The sequence below is a fragment of the Pteronotus mesoamericanus genome, unplaced genomic scaffold (genome assembly GCF_021234165.1).
Source record: "Pteronotus mesoamericanus isolate MK-2021 breed Mesoamerican mustached bat unplaced genomic scaffold, CSHL_Meso_final contig_64, whole genome shotgun sequence".
In the NCBI taxonomy this organism is placed as follows: Eukaryota; Metazoa; Chordata; class Mammalia; order Chiroptera; family Mormoopidae; genus Pteronotus; species Pteronotus mesoamericanus.
Window position 1 is genome coordinate 5,863,291 of NW_026555224.1, and position 16,477 is coordinate 5,879,767.

The 16,477-nt window shown below is 38.8% G+C and overlaps 1 protein-coding gene across 1 annotated transcript in view; it reads right to left on the reverse strand.

The window, feature by feature from the left end:
- Window positions 1-16,477, reverse strand: part of REXO5 (RNA exonuclease 5) — a 39,472-nt gene that overhangs the window by 14,776 nt on the left and 8,219 nt on the right. Inside the window, 8 exon segments of the mRNA XM_054580939.1 lie at window positions 2,142-2,184; window positions 2,187-2,285; window positions 3,238-3,315; window positions 5,745-5,869; window positions 5,941-5,956; window positions 9,162-9,258; window positions 10,327-10,383; window positions 10,385-10,454. Coding sequence (XP_054436914.1) covers window positions 2,142-2,184; window positions 2,187-2,285; window positions 3,238-3,315; window positions 5,745-5,869; window positions 5,941-5,956; window positions 9,162-9,258; window positions 10,327-10,383; window positions 10,385-10,454 — 585 coding nt within the window.

A 16,477-nucleotide genomic window follows, 5' to 3' on the forward strand; every position in this document is an offset into this window, starting at 1 on the left:
CCTCCTCGGGTCCAATTTCTTTTGGACTCTCTGAACTTCCTGACTTCCTCGAAGTCTATAACCTTCGCCAGATGGGGGAATTTTTCCTTCATTATTTGTTCAAATACGTTTTCAATTTCTTGCTCTTCCTCTTCTCCTTCTGGCACCCCTATGATTTGGATGTTGGAACTTTTAAAGTTGTCCCGGAGTTCTTACTTAAGCCTCTCCTCATTTTTTTTGAATTCTTGTTTCTTCATTCTGTTCTGGCTGCATGCTTATTTCTTCCTTCTGCTCCAAATTGTTGATCTGAGTCCCAGTTTCCCTTCCTTTACTGTTGGTTCCCTGTATATTTTTCTTTATTTCACTTTGTATAGCCTTCGTTGTTTCCTTTATTTTGCATCTGTACTCAATCATTTCTATGAGCATCCTGATTACCAGTGTTTTGAACTCTGCATCTGATATGTTGGTTAGCTCCTCATCACTTTGTTCCTTTTCTGGAGTTTTGATCTGTTCTTTCATTTGGGCCATATTTCTTTGTCTCAGTGCCCCTATTACGTTGTAAGAGGAGGGGCCTTAGGTATTCACCAGGGTGAGCAACCCACTTTGCTGCATTGTGGGGCTGTATGTGAAAGACGGTCAGAGAGGGAACAATGTCACCTGTACGGCTCTTGGCCAGCTTTCAGTCACTTGCCCCATTACCCACAAGCAAATTGGGCCCTTCTGGTGCTGATTCCCGGGTCGGTGGTCTTGTGTATGTTTTAGGACCCCGTGTGTCTCTCCAACAAACTCTCCTGTGAGGCTGGGAATTTCTCCCATCAATGCAACCCCACAGGTTTTTACAGCCAGAAGTTTTGAGGCTTTAATTTCCTGCACTGGAACCCTGGGTTGCATGTTCTGTCTCGCTCCCCAGTTGTTCCTCTCAGCTTATCCACACTCACTGTGGAACCACCCCAGTTGCCTGTTTCCACCCCCTCCCCAACCAGTCTGGATGAATGTTCCTTCTTTAACTCCTTGGTTGTCAGACTTCCATACAGTTCACTTTTCTGGCAGTTCTGGTGGTTTTTTGTTTTTAAAACTTGTCCTTCTTTTGGCTGTGCAAGGAAGCAAAGTGTATCTACCTATGCCACCATCTGGGCCAGAAGCCTCTCCCTCCCTCTTTTCTAGAAATCTTTTATTTATTAAATTTTTAGAGAGAAGGGAAGGGTGGGAGGAAGGAGAGAAACATCCATGTATGAGAAAAACACTGATGAAACATTGATGAAAAACTAGAGTTGCCTCTCATACGTGCCCTAGCTGGGGACCAGACCTGCCAACCAGGCATGTGCCCTGACTAGGAATTGAACCACTGACCTTTTGCTTTGTGGGACAGCACCCAACCAACTGAGCCACACCAGTCAGGGATGACTGATTTTTAGAGAGAAAGGGAGACAGAGAAATATTGATTTGTTTTTCTACTTATTTGTCCATTCATTTACTTATTCTTGTATGTGCCCTGACTGCGGGTAGAACCTGCAATGCTGGGGCACTGGGACAACATTCCAACCAGATAAACTCCTGGGACAGGTCCTAGAACAGTCTTTATCATTCTGATGGCCTCTCAGTGCCTAAGCAAGCATGAATCTATAGCAACCTCAACAGGCACAAACAGTAATGTTTCACTGGCTTTTCTATGCCTAATCACTGCAGTGTGTACATCTGGAATTATATGCTAATCTCTAGAAACACAGGCAAATTTTTGAGCTTCAGAATTGTTATGAAAAAACTAAATTTTATTTGGTTTTTGAGGTCAGGGTACTCTAACCTTTAAGATTATTCAACTGCCCAACGATTGACAGATTTTACAGATGAGGTCTTACTGGAAAGCAAAGCTCCACCTGTTTGACAGTTGCTAGATAATTATTATAATTGGGAGACTCTATGACAAGGAAGTAGTAACCTGTTGACAGAAGGAAGATTAGAGAGCAAGAAGGATAACAGCATTAAACACTGGCACTGTGCAATTTCAGTATTAAAATTTACAGTTGTGGTGTCCTAGCCTTTTCTTTTACAATATGCAAGTAGGTCATACCTAACTAAACAAAAGCTACAGGCCATTCCTGTGAAGTCTCATTCCACTCTAGCCTGACAGTCCTAGGGAGAGCTAAAGGCAAGGTGAAAAATACCTGGTGAGGTAGTCCAAAATCTTTTTGTCAGGTTTAATTATTTATCCATAACACAGCCACCTCCTTCAGCAACAAGTGAGATGCGTGTTAGTTCTCTCCCCTTAGATGTGGGCCACTGAAAGACCAGGATATAGTCAAGCTGCTCTATTGTGGGACTGTGACACAGCCTGTTATTGAGACTATTTCAACTGCCATCTACCCTCATCTGCTGGGGTCCCTGTGACAATGGCACAGCCTTCTGATGATCTGAGGATCCATTATGAGTGAAATTATTGCTAGGCAGGCTGTTGAACATTATACTCTGGGAAGGGTGTGCTTAAGGGACATGAATGGAAATAGTAACATCAATCATAATTATATCATTTATGGAATGTACACTATATCCCTGTATTCTGCTAAGTACCACTAATCAGTTAGTCTTTTTACCACACTCTATTATCATCTAATGTAGTACTAAGCCAATTATATACACCACCTCCTAATAATAACCCTTTGTGGTAGCCTCAATTATCATCTCCACTCCATAGAGGGAAAAGCTGAGGCTGAGGGGGGATAGGGAATTTGTCCAAGATGACACAGCCAACTAACAGGCAAGGCTGGGGTATACACCATGATATAACAGACTCTAAAACTTTAGCTCTTAGCTACTCTTGTTAAGAATTGAGAAACTGTCACCTAAGCACTAAGTGAGAGGGGATGCACTGTCTTTGAAGGGGGACTTAATAATTAGACAAAGTAAAACACAAAGAGCTTAAGCAGGAAAATCCTACTTAAGATCTTAAATGTGCAAAATTAAGCCTAACTGATGGTAACTGAGGCAGTCTTCAAGACAATAACAAAATACTTGTTCAAAAGACAGGAATAATGTACAAAGGTTTCGTTAAACATAACAACTAGAAAAAACTTATGTATTACTGCTTCATCCTGGAGCATAGATCTGTTTTCTAAAATGTGAGTAAAAGGGTCTACTTTTAGTTATTTAAAATGAATACTGGAACTGAATGCACTGGTTTACTGGTGCATTAGACTCAAGACATCATCTACTAGACCCTAGTTTGCAATACTCCAGTTGACAAAGTAGTACTTAGCATTTCACGGTCACATTCAAGAGGACTTTTGCCTGTTACAGAACCATTACATTTGGTAGGTATAACGTTTTCACCCTATGGAAAACCTAGTATAAAAGGGAATAAAAATATTTGCCTTTAGAGGCAGAAATGGTAAACATCATTAGATTCACCCTGGAAAAAGTTAAATAATGCATTTGCTGGGCACCTTCTTTAAGTGAGACATTTGAAATATAAAGATTAAGTAACAGATAATCTGTCCTCAAGTTTTTCTCCATCCACTCACTTTTAGATTCTGAGAGGATAATGTACACTAATGTTATTGGAAAGACTAGGGCCTGGACTTCCTGACAGTTACCAAGTAACATTTTTTCCTATTAGAAAAGAGATTATAACTAAATTGTGGCTGAATCCAAATTCACTAGACCTTTTCCAAGTAGGTACTAAGGGAGGATGAATGAAGTATGTAAAAGACTGGATGTGGCATTTTTCTGCCCTCAACAAAGCAAGAAAAAATAAGGATGACATTCCACCATAGCAGAGAGCTAAAAAAGGATTTCACTGTAAACACAAGATTTATGCAATATTCACCATTGCACCCCCACACCCAACTCTTCCCTGGAGATTTCTCAAGAGATCTCTGTCCAGAAATGTGCCTCCCTCTTCTGGAATCATAGCCTGGAAAATCCTACAGAAGTTCAGCTATAGGCCTAGGGTACCCTCTGTCAGGTACCCTAATCAATAACTAGGCATATTTAGCTCAGAGGCCCCAAAACATTGAGATAATTGAAAATTCCTACCTTCAGACAGAAGCTAAAACAGTAAAAGTCATATACCTAGATCTTTTTAGACTAGAAGCAAAAGGAGAATTTGAAAAGTTTTGAGCAGTTTCTATGTCACAGTACCATGAAACTTCTAACTGATTATAATTAAAATAATCAAAATATGATCTAGATCAGAAAAGAGAGGTATCCCCAAATCTGGGAGACATTACACTTGCTACCCTTCTCACCTATATTACCAGTGGCAATAATAAGAAAAAACAAAACAAAAATAACATTTTCAGAAAACTCTGTGCTAGGAACCATGCTAGACACTTTTGTACATTAATTCATTTAATCCTCATGACAAGCCTATGATATATAAACCATTTCACAAATAGCTTTTTCATTTAAATAAATTTATTTTAGAAGAAAATTTGTTTTCAGGATATATAAAGAAATCAATCATAAAAATACAGCCCAATTTACAAATGGCCAATAAGCGTAGGAAAAGGAAAGGTGCTCAACATCATCAGCCATCAGAAGAATGCAAATCAAAATCATAATGAGCTACCACTTTACACGCACTGAGGGGTATAATAAAAAAGACAAAGAATAATAAATTTTGGTAAGGATATGCAGAAATTGGAACCCTCATTCATTGCTGGAAGGAATGTAAATGATGCAGCTGCTTTGGAAAATAGTCTGGTAGTTCCTCAAAAGGTTAAATACAGAGTTACCCAAAGAACCAGCAATTCCACTCCTAGGTATACATACCCAAGAAAAATAAAAACATATCCAAACAAAAACGTGTATCTGAATGTTCACAGCAGTATTACTCATAAAAGCTAAAAAGTGGAAACAACCCAAATGTCCATCAACTGATCAATAAATAAAATGTGAAATACTCATGCACAGAATAATTAGAATGAAAATAAATGAAGTATTCATATATGCCACAACACTGATGAACCTTGAAAACTTTAAGCTAAAGGAAAGAAGCCAGTCACTAAAGACCACGATTCCATTTATATGAAATATTAACAGCAGGTAAATCTAGGACCAGAGCTAAGGGCATTGTGGGAGAAACAACAGAATGGGGTGTCTCTGGTGGTGATATACATGTCCTAAAATTGATGGTGGTGATGGCTATAAAACTGTAAAAATACAATAAAAACTATTGAACTGTATACTTTATTTACTTATTTATTTGAACTGTATATTTTGAGTGAATTGTATGGTATAGAAAGGTTACTTATATTTATTAAGTAGGTTACTTATATTTAAAAGAGCTGTTTTTTTAATAGAGAAAAAATGGAAATTCAACATCACTGCTGTGATTAAAAGAGAAGAAAATCAAATCAAATCAAATTGTTTTTTATTAAATTCTTGCTATGTAACTGACCAAGGCTGAGCCCAGGCATGCTCTATTCACTGAAGAAAATGGAGGTGAGGTGTGGTGGCAGGAGGGTTAGAAGTGTTAAAAACATACTGACTTTTTAACATACTAAGAAGAAATGAAAGAAAACCAGAAAAGGAATAACTTTCTCATTACATATTTCAATGCTATTTAAGGTCACATTCATGCACTCCCTCAAACCATCACTTTGCCAACCATCGTACACATCATACACTTTAGGAAACATTGCACTTAGAGTAATTCCCCATTAACAGAAGATGGAGTAAGTCACTTGGATCTTTCAACAGTAGTATTTTTAAATAAACAGCTAGATATGCTTACTTTGTTACCAATGTCAGATTAAATGCAAACCCACTTTGCAATGGAAAGTGAAACACTTCCATCTCTTCCTTAGTGAGCACATGCCATGTCAAGCCCACCTTCTTAGAGCCATACTTCTGAATGATAGGGTCATTCTGTAGGTGGATGCTGGCTTTTGAACTGGCACAAGGTAAAGACCCCGAACAAGAAAGACAACTGCATGTATTTCATTCAATTTGTGTTTAAGAGACCTTAAAGGAGATGGCTCTTAATATTGCAAAGGGTAAGATGGTAATAACCAAAAGATGTGTAAGGCCCAACCCCAACTTTTAAGAAGCTTTCACACTAATACAGTTATAGGAACACAAAGAGTTCCTAACAGTCTATAATAATACGGGCTATGAAAGGAAAAGGAAGAGAATACATTGGTTGGGGTGGTCAGAGATAGCTCAAGAGAATAAAAGATTAGTTGGGTCTTGAAGGCAGAATTCAGGTAACTGGTATATTAGACCAATCTGTTACAGTGCCTGCCACTCCTAACTACCCATTCTAGCTAAATCTACTCCATCCCTAGCCACTTGATAAAGCAACAGCCTAGCTTAGGAGGGACCCATCCATACTTTTGACATTGACATACTTGACATTGGTCATACTGACCAGACTTGCTATTCCTTGTCAAGACATGTTCAAAAGCAACAGTGGTAATCAGCTAGGCCAATCAGATTGGTGGCTTCCACAATTGAACCAGGAAATACAGAAAACTGACCAATTAGAAGAGAACAGAAAACAAAGAAAATGCTATGAAAGAGAGAGTAGCAGCTCTGCAGTAAAGGCACTCAAGATTCCTGATGGCTTTCTAGTCCACACTTTCAAATCATATCCCTTTCACTAAAGGTGGCCTGAATGAGTTTCTGGTCCTTGCAACCAAAAAAGCCAATCTCATAAGTAGAAAGAAGGCATTCCAGGCAAGACAGAATTGTAAAATGCAAAGTGGGTATGGCAGTGACTAGACCAGATGGGGAGAAAACAAGAGGTATGTGTAGAAAAGCAGCACAGGTAACAAGTCTGAGAAGAGGCTAGGAGTAAACTGTACACCAATGTGAATGTCTGGCTCAAGAGCTTAGGCTTTAGTCAATCATTTCATACAAAGTGGGGAGCAGAACAAAGTTCCTGAGAAGGAAAGTAGCATACCCAAATCATATTTTCAGAAAGATACACTTACAGGTACATAGGAGATGGAGCAAAGAGAGGATGGTCAGGAGGAGGAAGGAAAAGGACTGTATAAAAAAGAACAGGACACAGAAAAACTATTAGAGCACAATGACAGCTCAATTCAGTCAATGAAAAATACTGAGTACTTAACATGCCTGACATTGTCCTAGCCTCTAGAGATTCCCCAGTAACCAAAATCAACAAAATTCTCCATGGAACTTCAGTTTTACTTGAGAAGATGAACAATAGACAAATAACATAAAACAAGAGGTGAAGATAAAGACCATGGAAAAAAGTAAAGGAGATAAAGGAGAGGGAGCCCTGGGCCAGGAAAAGAATCACTGTTGTATTATAATGATCATGGTAGGTCTCTCTTATAAGGTGGTATCTGTACAGAGATTCATAGGAGCAAAGGGAATGAGCCATGAAGCCTGGGTATGGGGAACTAAAATAAAATTCTTAAATTCAAGACTAGTGTCCTCTTTTCTGTTGGTACCATTTTGGGATTTGAAGATGGAAGCCTGTTATTGAGGGATAAGAAAAATGCTTTTAGCTATGTTATAATAGAAGGGACAGTGGAACATCCAAGGAGCAGCATCCAGCAGGTCACTGAAATGCAGGTCTGGAATATGAGACATCAAGCCTAGAGATAAATATATCCATTGAAAAGTAATAGGTAAACTTGGAAAGAATAAATGAAGATTCCAAAGGAAAGGCTGAGTGCAAGGAAGATCAAGAGTGCTAAACTATACCTTGGGAACTTTGATATTTAGGATGGGAAAACAAAGCAAAATCTTTTTTTTTAAGGATTTTATATCCTTTATTTATTTTTAGAGAGAGGGGAGGGGAGGGAGAGAGGGAGAGAAATACCAATGTGTGGTTGTCTCTTGCACACCCCGCACTGGGGACCTGGCCTGCAACCCAGGTATGTATCCTGACTGGGAATCGAACCGGCGACCCTTTGGTTCACAAGCTGGCGCTCAATCTACTGAGCCACACCAGCCAGGGCACAAAGAAAAATCTTCAAGGGGACAGAGAAGTGGCCATAATCCTCTGACTCTTCAATGCCTACAGAGTAAACTCTGAAATCCTTCGCATGGCGTTTACTGCCTGCAGAACAAAGTTTTAACCTACCTCTCAAGCTTCATCTCTCACCATTCCCTCCTCTTATTCCATCTCCAGTCCCATTCAATCGTCCCAAAATTCTGTATTCTTCAGTTATATCAAATTTCTTTTTCCTAATTATATCTTTTGTTTGTAAGTCAACATTTTTACATGAGCTTTGAATCTTGTAATGACTACTTTGTGATTTACCATAACATGCACTTTGTTGCCCAAATTTTTGAGGGGAAAATAGAGTGCGCATTATATCTGGGCAGTGCTAAAATGTGGGCACATATTATACACAGGACTACATTATATATGGCAATATTCAGTACTCAAAAATTTTTATAATACAATTCAGGTTAAATGAAACACAGCTGTAACTCAGATTTGAGCTTCTGCTAGAGAGGAGAATATTGGAAGTGTAGTAAATTAGATGCCTTTGAGACAGAGGATAATAGGAAGCGCAGTCCTGGAGGAGATGGGAAGGAATCACTGGTTATTTCTCACCCCTCTTCCATGTCCCTCGAGTGAAACAAAAAAGGCATCACTGAACAATACTTTATGTATAATGAACTCTGATAACTTCTATTCTCTTCTTCTATTCTATTCTATTCTAATCACTCACCTCCTTTCCTCCCCAAAACAGGTTAGCTATACTTTGCTCATAGAACACAACGCACAGATTGAAAAACACTGCTATCATGGATATTTTATCTTTTAGCTGACCAGCAGCTGAAGCTCCTGCTTATTCCCCACTGTGAGTAGTAGCAGCAGATGTCCCTTCTATCAGTCAAAGGTAAGATCCCCCTTCTCATCTGTACATGTTAGTACAATGTACATAAGCCCAGTGACAGTTTAAAAATTATTCACAGTAATCCACAAGAATCCAGTGACAGAGATATCCAGGGGAATCCTTAGCTATATAACATAACCAAGTGGTTCTAAAGCATTAAATCCTAGCTAAGATTTTTGCAGTCTAATCTCCCTGGATACTTACTCATTTTTTTCCTCTAAAAAAATAATTTCTGCTTAAGTTAGTTAGAACAGAATTTTGTTGCTTGCAAGAATAAAAATGACTGATAAACCTACTTACAAGTATATACCTAATACCTTTCAGAATGAGTAAATCATCAAACCAGACTCACTGCCATACCTTTGATTATCTTGGGCAGATACTCATTTGTTTGTTTCTTTTGCAGTCCAATGATACCAGCTAGAAAATCAGATGACGGAGAAGGCAAGCAGGATTTCTGCCAGTACATAACAGGTTTTTGTTGTTGTTTTTCAAAAATGCTTGAAAGCAGTTAAAATACTGTTAAAGACCTGGACTTTCATTTCATTGTTGCCTCAGTGCTATAGAAGGCCTGGATCATAATCACTTAGACTGTAAAATGAGAACTGTTTCCTTAATGTGTAAAAGAGACTAAGTAGGTGAAGCCACATTTATCCCACCCTAGAAATTCTCTTTGCTTCTTCAATTATACATTGTAAGTAATGTAATGTATACATTACAGAAATGTGTAACTTAGAAAAGTCTCATATTTTTCAAAGCACTCCCAAGTCTGTTACTTCAGCAGACATCATGCCAGGTAGGTTAGAACAGATGACAACAAAGAAAAGCAGTTGAGAGCTCCAGCCTTAGGCTCACCTGAGCTTAAATTCCAGCTTCACCACTTGTTACACTTTGGACAAGTCATCACTCAGTTTCCCTATGTATAAAATGGGAGTAAAAGTATCTATCTCTGAGGACCATTGAGAGAATTAAAGATGATATACACAACATGATTAATGTAGGGCCTAACACATGTATTTAATAAATGAAAGCACAAAAGAAAATGGAGACCCAAGGAGATTAAATTAGGACTCACCAACTCAAATACACTCAGGGGTGAATGGATGAAACAGCCCAAAAGAAACTGGTGGAGGCTATGGAAGAAAGGAGAGCACATATCTCTTCTAAGAATGACAGCTGCTATTCAGCTCCAAATACTTTCTAAGGGGGCTCAAGAGAGGCTGAAAAACAGAGCTTATGTAAATTTTCAATTCATAAAAACACCATAGCCCAAATTACACAAAACAAAATGAATATGAGAACTATAGACTGCAATCTGGGAATAACTGTTTTGCCTACATTACCAAAGAAAATCAAAGATAAAAGCAATTTCACCATGAGAGCTCTGCATCTTAGGCATTTCTCTTTCTACAACTCCTATCACTTTTTCAACCAGGTCAACGGAGAGCTCAGTTTGGGACATGTGTACTAATTTCTGAGTGGGATGACTTGATTCAGGCTCCAGTATAAAGTTTTCTTAACTTACATGCCTGAATGTCTTTCAGAGAAATCCAAACTCTAAATAGAACCTGTAAAAGTGTAAGCTGACTCATTCCCTGAAGTACAAAAACCATAATGTTGTTCAGGTGGTTTTGGTGAAAAAGCTGGCATCAGCTGTTGAAAAAAAAAAAATCAAACCAACATAGCTAATGGTGATACTGTCAAGTCAGTTAGTTACAGGCATACAGAAGGGAAGTGTGGACAAAAGTAGTGAGCAACAACAGCTATTGGAGTTTATCCTAACTCATTGACTGCTAGGGAATGGAAAACTGCTATTACTGCCCAGATTTCAAATACAGATCTCTTTGAGATTAATTATTTATTACATTCAAATCTAGTAGAATAGCATGTGAAAAGTAATGTATTCAAATCCAGGAATCTGTTAAAATTTGTTTCAAAACTTCAAATGTTTTTATTTTTTTTAAAGAAAGTATTTTTTTAATAAATTCAATTTTTAAAAGTATATGATTAAAATTACTATTCCTTTTTTTAAATTTATACATGTTTATTCTATTACAGTTGTCTCAATTTCTACCCTTTTACCGCCCTCCACCCATCCTACCCCTACCCCCGCTCCCACAGTCAATTCCCACTTGTTGACCATATCCATGGGTCATTCATACATGTTCTTTGTCTAGTCCTTTCCCCTTCTTTCCACCATTGTCCTCTTTCTCCATGTCCTCTGGTCACTTTCAGTCTGCTCAAAGTTTCCATGCCTGTGGTTTCTTTTGTTCGTTAGTTTATTTTGTTGAATAGAGTTCACTTATAGGTAAGATCATATGGTATTTGTCTTTCATTAACTGGCTTATTTCACTTAGTTTAATATCCTCCAGTTTCATCCATGTTGTCGCAAAAGGTAGGAGTTACATATCTCTCTCTCTTAATGCAGATTGATTTTATTTATTTTTTAAATGTGAAAGTTAATTATACAGTATTTAAAAAATTTAAAACCATTATAAAGTCTCAGCAATTAAACCAACATGACACTACCACAGAAATAATCAAGTAGGTCAATGAAATATGAGCATTCTAGAGACAAACGTATATATCTAACAATATAATATATGATTAAGTTGATATTTCAAATCAATGGGTAAAATAAGGCTTATTCAACAAATAAGGTGCATGACCACTATTACTTGAGATAAAACAAATATAGAGTCCTATTGCACACATTATACAAGAAATATTCAAGTGAGTTAAAAATCAATATGTAGAATCTAAGGAGTTTAGAAGAAAATAGAGCTAATATTTTTCATGCCTGAAATAAAATACTCAAACGCAGAAGTTATAAATATTGACAATATGATTATATTAAACATTTAACTGTATAGTAGTATACATATAAAAAAGTTAAAGGACAAGGAATAGAATAGGAAAGTACTTGCAACACATCTGAAACACTGTCAGTAGGGTGGTCTTTTTTTTTGTTTTTTTAGGGAAAAAAGTTCTATAAACCTTTAATCAATAAATGGGTAAAGAAAACCAAGAAGTCATTTAAAGCGTTTTTTAAAATAATAGAAACAGCCTGGAAATATACTAAAACAGGTTTAGTTTCAACAAATAGTATAGGAACAATTAAAATAATATCATTGTCACAATCAGATTAATGAGTATTAAAAATATTGGCAATATCAAGTATGGGCAACTCTGAAAGGAACTGGGTGTTCATAGCTTTTTCTTCATCTTAAAGCCGTCCCTTTAGCATATTTTGCAGTGCTGGTTTGGTGGAGGTGTAGTCTTTTAGCCTTCTTTTGTCTGGGAAACTTCTCATTTTGCCTTCCATTTTAATTGAGAACCTTGCTGGGTAGAGCAGTCTTGGCTGCAGGCCTTTGTTTTCATGACTTGGAATATTTCTTGCCAGTCCCTTCTGGCTTGCAAGGTTTCTGTTGAGAAATCAGCTGCTAGCCGTATTGGGGCTGCCTCATATGTTACTACCTCTTTCTCTCTTGCTTGCTTTAGGATTCTGTTTGTCTTTGATGTTTGCCATTTTAATGATGATGTGTCTTGGAGTGGGCCTCATTGGGTTCCTCTTAATCAGGACTCTGTGCTTCCTGGACTTGTGTGACTTTTTCTCTCCTCCAATTAGGGAAGTTTTCCATCATGACTTTTTCAAACAGGTTCTCTATCCCTTCCTCATCCTCTTCTCCTTCTGGTATCCTTATTATACAGTTATTATTATGTTTCATGTTGTCCTGCATTTCCCTAAATGCCTCTTCATTCTTTTTGGTCTTTTTTTTATTTTCTTGCTCCTTCTCGGAGCTTTTTTCTACCTCATCATCCAGCTTGCTGATTCGGTCCTCACCTTCATCAAGCCTGCTTTGCATTCCTTCTACTGTGTTCTTCAATTTAGAAATTGCATTCTTCATTTCCTCTTGTCTCTTTTTCATGCTGATATAGTTTGCAGTAAGTTCTTTGTAGTTTCCCTGTAGTTTTTGGCAATTCTCTCTGAGCTCACTGAGCTGATTGAGCTTCCTTAGAACCGTTGTTTGGAACTCAGATATGATAGTTTACCTGCCTCTAATTTAGTTCTCTTTTTGGGGATTGCTCTTTTCTCTTAGAGTGGGGCATATTTCCTTGTCTTCCCTTTATTTGTGAGACTCTTCCCTTTTGCTTCTGATTCTTAAGTTGATCTGTCTTGGTCTCCTGACTTTGTGGTGTAGACTCCTATGGCTGGAGACTGCTGTTTTTACTTTCTGGAGCTGTCTGATGTCAGATGTTGACCCTGTCTGACCGTAGACAGTCTGTTCGAGACTTCTAGTACTTTACTGTTCGTTGCTGTTTCCTTCAGCTGTTAATCTAGTCACTCTGCACTCAGCAGGCCACCTTATACAGCTCAGGGCAGGGCAGAATCCCTCCTGGGGGTGGGGTTATTGGGTCCTCTCACGCTGTTGCACATGGGGGAGGAGTCCGCACTGGGATTCCACCAGCTACTCTCTCCGTTCTCTCCCCAAAACCTCCGTCCCCAGTCTCTCCTCAAGTGTCGCCAGACATCTCTGCATCTTTAACCAGGGATCTACTGTCTGTGGCTGCCACTCTGCACTCAGCGGGCAGCTTAGACAGCACAGGGTGGGGCGGAATCCCACCTGAGGGCAGGGCTACTGGGTCCTTGGACGCTGGTGCTGCTCAAGGGGTGTGTTCTCCGCCTGAGGAAGATGGCCACTGCCACATAGGGGATGAGTCAGCACCGAGATCCCACCAGCTACTCTCTCAGTTCTCTTCCCAAAATCTCCTTACCCCATCTCTCCTCAGGCGTCTCTACCCCACTCTCCCCACCTTTGCCAGAGACCAGGGTAAGTGGCTGCAAATAAAAATTTATGCATTGGCCCTCTAAACAGTTCTTTGTGTCCCCAGCCGCCTGTCTCTGGCAGAGAGCAACCCTGCTGCTTTTTGCAGCTGGCTGTTTTCTGTATATCTTTTGGGCTCTGGTGCTGTGGGCTAGAGATTCTCACTTTTGGTTTAGACCCCGCTCTTCTTGGTCGGGGGGATCCAACAGGCCGTTTCAATATCCTTCTGGTGCTGCAGCCCGTGGGCGCCCCACCCACCTTCTCAGGTTTGTACCGCACTCCTTACCAGTTAGTTTGAGCTAAAGCTATTTCTTTTGTCTCTGACGTTACAAGGCTCCTCTCTCGCCATTGTTCAGTTGTTTGTTCCAGGTGCTTTCTGCACAATTTAGTTGTAATTCCAGGTTGGTCCTTGGAGGAGGTCAGTGTGACTTCCACTCACTCCTCTGCCATCTTCATTCCCTTAAATTCAAATGTTTTAAATAGGAACAAATCTCACTGTACAAATCCCTTCAAGATCCCAACCTACTTGGCAATTCTTTCTAAGCAGGTAGTCATACGACTGGTTGCAAGAAGGATGGTTGTAGATAAACAGACATATCTATAACAATATTTGTTAATGCAGATTATGGGTTTTGAGCTAGCCAACACCCCTCCTCCATGCCCCACACAGATGTGTGCATTTGGGAATCAAAAGAAGGCTAGAGGAAGCAGAGAACTGAATCAGCAAGCTGGAGGATAAGGTAGAAAAAAGCTCCCAGAGAAAGTAAAGAAATGGAAAAAAGGCTCAAAAAGAATGAAGAGGTGTTGAGGGAAATGCAGGACAACCTGAAAAATAATACCCGTGTAACAGGGACACTGGAAGAAGAGGAAGAGGAGCAAGGGATCGAGAACCTATTTGAAAAAGTAATGATGGGAAACTTCCCTAACTGGAGGAGAGGAAAATGTCATGCAAGTTCATGAAGCATAAAGGGTCCCATTCAAGAGGACCCAATGAGGCCCACTCCAACATACATCATTAAAATGGCAAATATCAAACACAAAGAGAGAATTCTGAAGGCAGTAAGGGAGACAGAGGTAGTAACATACAAGGGATCCCCACTACATCTAGCAGCTTCCTTCTCAACAGAAACACTGCAAGCCAGAAGGGAATGGCAAGAAATATTCCAAGTAATGAAAAGCAAAGGCCTACAACCAAGACTGCTCTACCCAGCAAGGCTCTCAATTAAAATGGAAGGCAAAGTAACGGGTTCCCCAGACAACAAAAGGCTCAAAGAATGCACCTCCACCAAAGCAGCACTACAAGATATACTAAAGGGACTGCTTTAAGAAGATGAAGAAAAAGACTGAGAAAGAGAGGTTCACAGGTACAAAGGGAAAAAATGAGTAAGTACCTACCAATAATAACTGTAAATGTAAATGGATTAAATGCTCCAATCAAAAGATATAGGATAGCTGAATGGATAAGAAAACATGACCCACACATATGCTCCCCACAAGAGACCCACCTCAGAATAAAGGACCTACATGGACTGAAAGTAAAGGGATGGAAAAGAATATTCCAAGCAAATGGACAGGGATAAAAACAGGGGTAGCAATACTTACATCAGACAAAATAGATTTCAAAACACAGGCCAAAAAAAGGGACCCAGAGGGACAGATTATAATATTCGAAGAATCCACAAAGAAGATGTAAACATTGTAAACGTATATGCACCCAACATAGGAGCCCCCAAATATATAAGGAAAATCTAAAAGAATTTCAAGAAAGATACAGACAGAAACACTGATAGTAGTGAATTTTAACACCCTGCTGTCAAAAATGGATAGATCTTCCACAGTATCAACAAGGGGACTGTGGAACACAATGACGCATTAGATCAAATGGACTTAACTGACATATAAAGAAAACTTTCACCCCAAACAGGCAAAATACACATTCTTTTCAAAGGTGCAAGAAACATTTTGAAAGATAGACCACATGATAGGACACAAAACAAGCCTCAACAAATTCAGGAAAATTGAAATCATAACAACAATTTTCTTGGCCCACAGGGCTTGAAACTAGAATCCAATCTCAAAGAAAAAACTCAAAAATACTCAAATTCATGGAGACTGAATAGAATGCTGTTAAACAATGAATGGGTCAAGAATGAGATAAGAGAAGAAATTGGAAAGTTTCTGGAACCAAATGAAAATGAACACACAACAATCAAAAACCTACGAGACACTGCAAAGGCAGTCCTGAGAGGGAAGATCGTAGCAATACAGGCTTACCTAAAAAAGATAGAAACATTTCAAATAAATGATCTAACCCTACACCTTCGAGGAGAAACAAGAACAAAGCCCAGAGCAAGTAAAAGAAAGGAAGTTATCAAGATCAGAGCAGAATTGAATGACACAGAAACTAAAAGAACAATTCAAAGGATCAATCAATCCAGGAGCTAGTTCTGTAGAAAGATAAACAAAATCGCCAAGCCTTTAAGCAGACTCATTAAGAAAAAAAGGGAGAGGACCCAAATAAAGAATATCAGAAATGAAAGAGGAGAAATAACAACTGATACCACAGAAATACAAAGGAGTGTCAGAAACTACTATGAACAATTATATGCCAAGAAATTTGAAAACCTCGATGAAATGGACAAATTTCTAGAAAAGTATAACCTTCCAACACTGAATGAAGAAGAAGCAGAAAGACTGACCAGACCAGTAACAGCTGGGGAAATTGCAGCAATAATCAAAAAGCTCCCTACACACAAAAGTCCTGGACCGGACATTTTCACAGGAGAATTTTACAAAACATTTAAGGAAGAGCTAAACCCTGTCCTTCTCAGACTATTCCAAAAATCCAAG